General features: G+C 39.1%; 1 protein-coding gene across 1 annotated transcript; it reads left to right on the forward strand.

Moving 5' to 3' along the window:
* Nucleotides 1–353: 353 nt before the first annotated feature.
* Nucleotides 354–1,654, forward strand: LOC103721141 (heavy metal-associated isoprenylated plant protein 27-like). Its single transcript, XM_008811208.3, has 3 exons — nt 354–554; nt 681–756; nt 1,154–1,654. The coding sequence occupies exons 1-3, from the start codon at nt 477–479 to the stop codon at nt 1,462–1,464; spliced, it is 465 nt and encodes a 154-aa protein (XP_008809430.1). The 5' UTR covers nt 354–476; the 3' UTR covers nt 1,465–1,654.
* The last annotated feature ends 8,984 nt before the right edge of the window (nt 1,655–10,638 follow it).

Here is a 10,638-nt window from a genome sequence, read left to right on the forward strand (position 1 = left end):
CAAGATATATTGTAATCTAAGCGATCCCAAACCTAGCTCCCTCGTCCTACTGTAATTTTTGTTGAGCGGCCTCTCGCCCATCATCGATTGCAATTAGGACAGAATATAACGAAGTTAGATCCTCAGGGCAATATTGGACTCCTGACTTCAACCGAGCATTGCTAGGTTTTGCTGGGATCACACGCCGCAGAGCTCTCAACGAACTCCGCCATTCATCCATCGGCACAAATCTCAAAGGGAGTATGATCGCATCCCACTAGCATTCAAAATATTTTCTTTTATTTTGAATGGATTGTATGAACGGTAGATGGAAGAATCTTAGACCCGGTTTTCTTCACTCGTCTTGCTGTACGAGCCCAGGCTTTTCCCACCCCACTAGCTTTAAAGCTGCTATTAACTTTCCCACCGCTCAAAGCTTCTATTTAGTCGCTAGTCTTCTCATTAGTTGGTGCTAACGCTACCTAGGAGAGCCAAAAATGGGTGTTTTAGACTTTGTCTCGGAACTCTGCTCGCTCCCCAAAGACCAGAGAAAGCTCAGGAAAAAGCAGTTTCAGGTTGGCATGATATATCCCCTTCTCCTCTCCTCCTCCTAATCCTCATCTTCTTCTTCTTGCTATAATTTCTTTAGTATATAAACTCTAATTCTATGGCGGCTGAGAGCGGCTGTTCGTTGGATCCAGACGGTGGAAATGAAGGTGAGAATAGACTGCGAAGGGTGCGAGAGGAAGGTCAAGAACGCCCTGGAAGAAATAACAGGTACCAGTTAATTACTTAACATTCTTCTTCTTCTTCTTCTTCATTGTCTTCTTCTCCCCTCCTCCTCCATCTCCTCCTCCTCCTTCTCCTTCTCTTCTTCTTCTTCCGCCTTCTTCTCCTTCCAAATCCTCTCGCACAAGTTCTTGAAGCGACGTTTGGTTAGGGAATAAAGCTCCGTGCATGCCAGACAGGAATATGTTAGGAATAACCATACCAAGGAAAGACCCGAAAAAACACCCTTACTCTAGCGTTATGAAATAGCCAAACAAGAATATGGGTAGAATAACCATTCTGAAGGGAACAAAATAACTATTCCTGTTCCACCATTAATTGTCTTGCATGTTCTTATAGTGACAATCTAACTCGGTTAGAGGTGATCTGGGATGATAACGAGCAGGGGTGAGCAGCGTGCTGATAGAGCCGAAGCAGAACAAGGTGACGGTGACGGGGTACGTGGACGCGAAGAAGGTGATAGAGAGGGTGAGGCGGAGGACAGGGAAGAAGGCGGAGCCATGGCCGTACGTGCCTTACGACGTAGTGCCTCACCCTTACGCCCCCGGGGCTTACGACAGGAAGGCTCCCCCTGGGTACGTGCGCAACGTGCTGGACGACCCCAAGCTCGCCCACCTCGTACGTGCCAGCTCCATGGAGGAGCGCTACTCCTCGGCCTTCAGCGACGACAACCCCAACTCGTGTGCTATTATGTGATGGCGTGATTGCCGCGTAGATAGCTTTTTCCTTTTTACTTTTCTTTTCCTGGAGTGGCCTGCGATCGAGTTTGGTGGTGTTTCGATTTTGTGTTTTAATTTACTGTGCGCTATTGGTTGACATCATGGAAGAGATTGGAATTGTCTGATTTCTCATCTAGTTTTGCCGATAATGCAGTTGTTTTGCTTTGCTTGGGGGCTGGATTATCTCAGTTCTATATTTTGTTTTAAATTTATTCGTCTGTTCTAACGTTCAGCACGAAAAGGCTTGTTGTAATTACTAGTTATCCCGCGTTGACGTTAGGGAATTTTTATTCTGAATGGGGATGGTTAATCGGTTGCCTGTGATTTTTTAATTGACTTTGCAGTGCTATGTAGCTTGTTGAGTCATAAAATAACTTTTTGTGCAATGTAGCTTGTTGAGTCATAAACAATATTTTCTTTTTGCTAGACATAAACAATACGTACGTTTAGCTGCACAAAGTGGCTGTATAAGAAGTAGGCTCTATTCTACCAAACAAAGAAGAAAAGAACTTTATGTATTTAATTGCCAGGCGATCTCAGTTCAGTGTTGCAGAAGTTGTTTTCATATACTTGATTTAATTGCAAGCGGTTGCAGTTGCAGCAATTTAGGAGATTGCTCTGGCTGGAGAGGTGATGAAAAAAACTTTGTGTGGGTATGGATGCATGTGTGCCATCCTTTGTTGAGCATTTGGTATCTTGACTTGCACTAATAGGCTCCATGCTTGCAAGTCTATTGCTACAAATTGGTAATTTGTGGATGACCAAATTATAAATATGGAGATTCATAAATCATAAACCTTTGGATCTCATAACATTTGGAGCAATTGTGTTTTAGGAACATGCTATCTTCTAGTTTCAATGCATGGTTTCTAAATATGAATGATAACATCATATCTTTCTTATTTTCTCTTGATTAATGCCATGAATTAAATTTGCACATGGGCCCGTTTCTTCAAACTCACGCCATGCTTGCGTTCTTTGTGGCTGCGAAAAGATTGAACGAAGTATCTCTCTTTCTCCTAAATAAGCGAACTCAAGCTTCATTCTCCTCCGCTCTTTAGTACCCTTCTACAGAGGAAAATGAAAAAAAAAACTGAACTCTATTTACGGAGGAGAGGACCATGCATGGGCGTATTTATTGAACTACAGATGTCCAATTAGCCTGTGGCCTTTTCAAACTTAAGTTCTATGATAATTAGTTCTGAAAAGAAGCAGTTACTCTTAACTCCTTTTCCTCCAAAAAAAAAAAAAAAAAAAAAATCACTCTAACTTCAATCAATCTAATTCTATTATTCATGATTATCTCATGGGTTTTCATGTCTGCATATTTCCATAAAACCTATATAGTAGGTATGGCAGTCGGATGCAAAAATTTATATTCATATTTATTTTAAATAGATATAAATACAAACTGAATACTAAAAATATAGATACAAATATGGATACAAATCGAATAATTAAATTTTATGACTACATAATCAAACATATTACCAAATTGATGATATATCAAGCATTTAAAAAAATTCATGAGTATTATATAAAATTAAATACTACGAAATCGGATATTCGGATACAGATCGGATAGTTATTTATTCATATCAATATCTATTTTTGTATAGATATAAATATTAGTTAAATAATTAAATTTTTTTATATTTCAATAAATTTGAACATAAAAATAGCTTTAGACAAATATAGAACTAAAGCACAACATCAAGATATTCTTTAAAAAAAAATTACAGGATGGTTGCAAGCAAATCTATGTTAAATTTGCAGTCGTGGGGTGGTAGCTGCCACATTTGTTAAAAATCTAGAGTACAGATTCTTTCAGGGAAGCGCATCACGTGACGAGTCGATATCACATCGCTTCCAAGTCAGTGGCCAGCCCGGTAGTCCTCAGTGTGAGGTCCACGGTCACGCCTTTTCTTGCAAACCATGACAGGGCTCATCATTTTGGGGTTGGCGAGAGAGGGGAAAGAAGGGCAAGCGCGGAAGCTTCGCACATGCGAAGAGGACAAAGAATAAAGTCTTGGGCTTGAGGCTTGGCAGGAAGAGATGCTCCTCCGTCCTCTCAACATACGATGGAATCTTTTTAAAAGTGAAAGATTGTGATGCACTTGAATTGATTTGTACCCTCAATGCGTCCTGGTACTCAGATGTTTTAATTTTCAGCAAGCTAAGCGTACAGGGGACCAGTCATGAGCACTGTGTGCGTTTAATGGCTTCGTCTCCTAATTGCTTTTTCTCATGTATCTCAACGTCTTAAACAATGCATCGGTATGTCTGATTAGTGACTGGGATCGAAATAGAAATAGAATGAGATAAAAATCAGAAAGGTTATAGTCTCCAATATATTTAGCTCGTAATTAAAATTAAAATAAAATTTCATTTGAAATTAAGTAACATTCGAGAATATATATATATATAACATTCGAATGACGAGATCTTATGAAAGCCCGTGACAGATAGAGGACTAAAACAAAAAATTCAGGCGAGACTAAATATGCGTACTTTGGAACAGCTTGGCGGAGCCTTTGGTGATATTCAATCGTCTTAGCTGATGTTATGGATGGCAATGCTTCTGTCAAGTTTAATGCAGCTGACTGAAAAAAGTGTGCTGTGCAAAATTACAAGTTCTGAACGGCGAACAAGATGAAGAAATTAAGAGGAAAAGAGGAAGAAAAAATCAGTCCAAAAATTTTATGTGGTTCGGCAATGTGCCTGCATCCACGAAAGCGAAACAATTGTAATTTTACTATCTCTCAAAAATAATAAAAATTACATAATATTTATCGTTAAATCCTAACCCCAGAGTTCCAACCGTATCAGCGTCTCTGGTAAAATAAAACACTACATAATTGTCTCAAAGATAAGCATATGTCGTCGCTTCGTTTCGTTCTGTTAGAATATCAGTGTACCACTCAATATGAGCCACTTACTCTAATAGAGTGTTTGGATGGTTGGGTTACATAGTTTACCGTTACTTTTTACTCTATGTGAATAACATAGCGCGCAATTTCATGAAGGGCTGTAATCCATTGGACAAGATGTACAAGGTATTTCAATTCATGTATAAGGCCATAAAGTTACTCTCCTATAATAGATGGGTCCAAGATTAAAGAAGAAGAAGAAGAAGAATAGTGTGTGCAAGCATGAATTCTCCTAAAAGAGACAGGTTGAAGATTAAAAAGGATGAAAAATAAAAATATAAATGCATATATTAGTTTCCACAGCAAAAATGGTGTGTGAGAGAGAGAGGGAAACTTGGGATTGCCAAATGTGAGCGAGGAAACATACAGGCATTTCCCCTTACCAACAATTTTAATTTCACCATACCAATAATGAACAAATAAGAATTATTTTCAGAATTACCTTTAAAATCCTTAAAAGCAAACAGTGCTTCCAAATTTTAAAATATTTGCATTGCAGTGATTCGAAAAATAATCAGCCAAGTGCCCCTCTTTTGGTTCACACCCTTAAAAAAATAGAATAATCTTCAAGATCTTTTTAAAGGTAACTTTTATGCTGACAAAAATTCCAATCAGAACTCTGTTTAGATTAAAAGACTGTCTAAAACTCTAATTCAGCCCAAATTTAATAAGAATATCTGAAGAAACCTATCAGATTGGATAACTCATAACCAGAACATGAACTTCTCAACACAGAAAAATACCAACACATCACAGATTCCATATAAATATGAAATCTGTTCCAGAATTCAAACTAGAATTCAGAAATGGAATTTCAACTGAAACCTCATATTGATCCTCGGTAACAAATTAGATCGAAATTAAACTTTCACCCATGCAGTACGACTTTTTTCAAAAGAAGTCCAACAATAATCATACTTCCTATCAAACAAGCGGTTGGACAAATTTCAAATTTCAAAATGAAGTTCCAGCACAAACAGGGATGCAGATTAGACAACCATGCAACCAATGGTTCCTTTGAAATATATTGTCGCAGCAATTTGCATGAAGTTACAAAAGTTACTCAGGCAATAGTACCAAACCATCAAACACCCCAAGAATAAAAACATGAAGCAAACAAGATGGAGTTCTGCAGCAGTATACTCCATTTACGTTTTGCGGTGGCATCAAATCAAAACCCTGACTATGCAGTAGTTTCAACCATGCTTTTTTTTACGTTGAGAGTTATTGAGTACCAATGGCCATTTTTTCTTAAAGAACATAAATGTTAGAAGTACCATTTGCATTGTATTTATTGAAATTTCTAGACAATTTTGGGCTGTTGAGTCCATTATGACCGCTTGTTAAGTCAAGTGTTTGGAAACACAGTAGCATCAGCAGAACTGGTGGACCATTATGGGCATGTAAAACAAAGATACAAAGAGGCTTCCATACTTCTTGTCACGCCCCGAACCCATCACCCAGGTCCGGCACGCGACCGGCCGCATGAGCTCTAGAGCAGTGCCCTAAAGATCATGCAAGGCCTAAAAGGTACAACATTCACATATATGCCAAAACCAAAGATTGATGTAATTCAATCAAATCCAGCTACAATGTACTGATTTATTACATAATTTCAAATGTCCATAAATAAAAGATAAATTGACTTCTAACTATCTAGCAGTCTGACTCCAGATCGAGCTCACTTCTTGTCCCATCCGACAGATTCTACGAATCCAGTGCCTCTGAAAAAAAAATGGAAGTATAGTATGAGCTTTTCCAGCCCAGTAAGAATCCCAACAGCCACACACAACAAAATCATAAAATAATCAAGTATCAAAATATATATAGCATTTCATCATTTCAAAAGCTCAACAAACAACAAATATATGTAATCAGTACATATACACAAATCCTTTGTTGTTTTCACATTATGTGATCCATTCCCATATTACTCAAATTCCAAAGTTTTCAAACTTTTCATTTCTGGCGTTGGACTAACCAAGATCATGTCCCAGTCCAAGACTGCACAAATCCCACGCATCAGCTCGTGGCCGCTATCCTACGCATAAGCTCGTAGAGGCTATCCCACGCGTAAGCCCGTGGAGGCTATCCCACGCATCAGCGCATCAGCTCGTGGCCGCTATCCTACGCATAAGCTCGTAGAGGCTATCCCACGCGTAAGCCCGTGGAGGCTATCCCACGCATCAGCTCGTGGCCGCTATCCTACGCATAAGCTCGTAGAGGCTATCTCATGACAAGGTTAGTCCAACCCATATTACATGTCTAGTTTTACATGTTCAATCACATTCCCATCACATCACATATTTTCATAAATTTTCAAAAATATGTTATTTCTTCCCAAATGAATTTATCTCAATATTTTCATTATAAACAACATGCACGCCTCATAGGTGCCGCATCAACTCATAAACAATAACAACATAATAATGAAAATATGTTGATAAAAATTCGTCTCATATGTATCATATCAACTCACAAGCAATAACATCAAAACCGTAAATAAATCCAACGATAAATCAATATATGCATAGAAGTGCTCAGATGTAGGGATTCTTACAGAAATTGTAGACTGACTCAAACACAGTCCGAATCGCAACCTACGCGCTGGGGTGCTGAGTCCTCTGATCAAAACCTCCTGGCTCCGCCGACTCTTCCTCTACAACATCAATTATATTTCACAAACTAAATTATTCAATATTTAAATATTCTAAACCATAATTCTCATCTGTTATGGGGTCCATCATCAGGTCCCCAAACATCTCAATCCTCCCAGATCTAAGGCAGTCGGGATAGTCCGACTCCCATCTTGTACCACCGGCCTACGTCGTCACCAGCCGTGGCCGCTGCCACGCCGGCGATGATGGCCGGTCCCGGTAAAGAGACCAACATAAAGGAATGATTCCTCTCTCTTCATGGTTGGGAGTACATCTCCCTCCTTCAAATCTCTTTGGTCTAAGGGTAATAGCCATGGTGGCTGTGCCCTTTCCTTCCCCAACCCGACAACACCACAGCCACCACTAGCCACATCATCGCCGGCCAAGAGAAGGAGGGAAGAAGAGATATCTTCTTCTTCTTCTTCTTATTCCCCCAAGAATCGGCATGCTTTCCTCCCTTCCTCCTCCCCCTTCACCCACGGAAGACCACCCTGAGGGTGGCTCGGCTCCCCCCACACGCCAGCAACCACCTCACCGTCGTCGCCGGCCGGCAGCCAACCGATGAGAGGAAGAGAAGGGAGATGGGATCACGAGGTAGGAGATCTCGGTCCACCTCTCTCCATCCCCTCTAAAACCCTAGAAATCCCTCTCTGATCCTCACAGCAACCTGACCAACCCCACCGCCATAGATCCCGGCCAATCCCGGTGGCCGGCGGCGGCACAATCCGGAAGAGAGAGGCCGAAACAGGGGTACCCTGTTTCGGGCTCTTCTCCGACGATTCACCGACCAAACACCCCCTCAACAAGGCCCTAATCCTAGCAAATGAAGCATAAAGAAGGAAGCCACACTTACCTCGGTCCGACGGCGTGCTCCGGCGGCCTTTCCGGCGAGCAATCGGAGGAGGAAATCCGTGAGCACACGCACGGGTCCAAAGCTTTTTCTCCTGTTTGCGGGAGGTCTTCACCGAAGAAAACTTCCTCCGTGGCCGGCCGGATCTCGGTCTCCTCTCCGGCGATCAACCCCTCCGGCGACCAACCTCTCCCCGGACGCTGCCGCCGCCGCTCTCCCCCTTCCCTTTTTTTTTTTTTTGTGTTTCTTCTCCCACGATCGTGCCCTAGGCACGATCGTATATGGTGGATGGGCCCGGTCTTTTCGGGCCGGCCCGTCCACCTCTCTCTCTTTTTTTTTTCTTTTCTTTTTTTTTTTTTTCCTGGGTATCACACTTCTATCTTTGCCGAATGATGTAGGAAAATGAGGGCAATAACCAAGTAACATGGATAGAGCTAAATAGGAATGCTTGGTGATAAGGATCTACAAAGCCAACTCTTAATGGTTGGCACAAGGCTCGGCAGCTATGGTTATGGATGTGGTTTTGTGCAATAACAAATCCTCCTTATATAAAAAAGCCATAAATACAAATGAGGTTATCCTAATCCTATGAAACATGATCCATTTCTTTATAATTACCACTAGTTGTGGCCTTTTTACCTCATGCATGGGGCAATTCAAATATCTCCTCCACAAAAATTAGATGGTCTGTATGAATATCTGAAGTCCGAATGTTATATGTACTTTTGCAATTGTAAGGAGATACAACATAGGACTTTTACACTGATACAGACTAGGGTTTTGGTGTATGATACGTCATTTCACACTCATAATTCACTTCCTATTCTCAAGCTGAACATGTCTCACAAAGTCATGCATGTTGTTCTTCTTGCAATTTTCCAGTGTGAGAATTATTCGCACATCATCTACCATTGTCTCTGGATAATATAATATAACATATATCAATATCAAACAAAGTGGATTACACAAATCAACATATAGGTGCAAAATTTCACATCTCAAGAATATTTTATGAAATAGGGAAAGAATAAAATCTCACCATGTTTGGCTATGTAATCAAAGGATTCCATTGCCTCCGAAGTAGTCCGGGATATGTTTGGTGATAAGACATGCACAAGATGCTCATCAACCCACCTGCAATGAGGAAAAATGGATTAGCAGTCAAGTGGCTGAGATGGAGAGAAACAGTTCATGGTTCTCATAAACAAAAGATAATAACTCTAATTAAATAATACTGCCTACAATTTTCGATCAGAGTATAAAATTTACTAACTTCAAACATTTTATGTATTTTCCCTGTTTAAATATCTTAAATTCCTTATACAATTATTCGTTATTTTTTTGCAAGTGCAAGAGATGAGAAACATGTCCACAGCCACAAAGCGGAAGCTGGAAGTACCAATAACTGTCACCAAAAACACAAATGGAAAGCAAAATGTAGAACACATACTGATCTTCAATGCACTGACAATCGATCTAAGAACAAGCTTGACTTATTTTCAGAATTCTCGAAATACTAGTGCAGATAACAAATTTCGCTAAAGAAACTGTACCTACGCCACTTTGCTTCCTCCTCATCAACAACAGAGTTATCAGAATGAAGCCTATGGCTTAACTTGTCAGTAATATCGGCAAGAAAAATTCACATGCTCATACTTCATGATATGAAGTATTTATTAATTGTATGCAATGTTTCACCGGCAAACTGTTGAAAAACTCGAAAAACAGATATAATGAAAATTCGTGTATTTACTTCTAATTCAAAGTCAAAGAAGTTCAAAGTTTTGTTCTCAAGATAAAGAAAAGAACACCAGAGATCTACCTGTTGAACGACACATTGTTTCGAAGGACACGACACTTTAATGCAACTACCTTCCTAAATGGTAGCTTATTAATTTTACAAAAACCCTGGTGCATGTATTCACATGTATTTTTGGCGCTTGTAAGTATTTTCTTTTTCCAATTATTATGTGTTTATAAAGATTGATTTGTTGTTAATAAAAGATAAACCCCTCCTAAAATATCGAACATATTGATCTGATTGATATATAAAAATTATCCACGTATTTAGTGGCACCAATGATAATCCCATGGAGTCTTGATCATTTATGCAAAAGAAGATATTGCATGTATGGAATGAATTTTTCTGGTCTTTATCCTCTCCATTTAAGTTAAATTGCTTAAACATGTAATCAGATTATTACTCACATCATCCTTTTATCGAACCCCTCATGGTAAATATGATTTGTGAACAAGGACCATATGTTTTTTCTTTGTTAAAACTTTACAACTATTCAATAAATCTATGCTAAATAAAGAGTAGAGTTTTTTTTTGCGTAAATACCCTTCTAAAAATTCAAATTTGCGTGAATACCCTCTTCAAATTTATATTTATTTCTCTACCCTCATCAAACACTATTTTTGCACAAATGCCCCTAATATAACAGTTCTTCAAACACCGTTAATATATTTTAATTAAAAATAAAATAGAATTTTAAAATTATTTTTTATCTTCCATCATGATCGTCTTATAAATATATTTTTTTGCACATCTACTTATTGAGGATATTTTAGTCATTTTAATTTAAAGCTGTTAATTTTTTAACGATATTAGATGGCGTGGGTATATATGAAAAAAAAAAAGAAGAATAGAATAGTAAAACAAGTGTTTTATGAGGATATATATACAAATATCGATTTTGAAAGGGTATCCA

This window comes from Phoenix dactylifera, chromosome 5 (assembly GCF_009389715.1).
Source record: "Phoenix dactylifera cultivar Barhee BC4 chromosome 5, palm_55x_up_171113_PBpolish2nd_filt_p, whole genome shotgun sequence".
In the NCBI taxonomy this organism is placed as follows: Eukaryota; Viridiplantae; Streptophyta; class Magnoliopsida; order Arecales; family Arecaceae; genus Phoenix; species Phoenix dactylifera.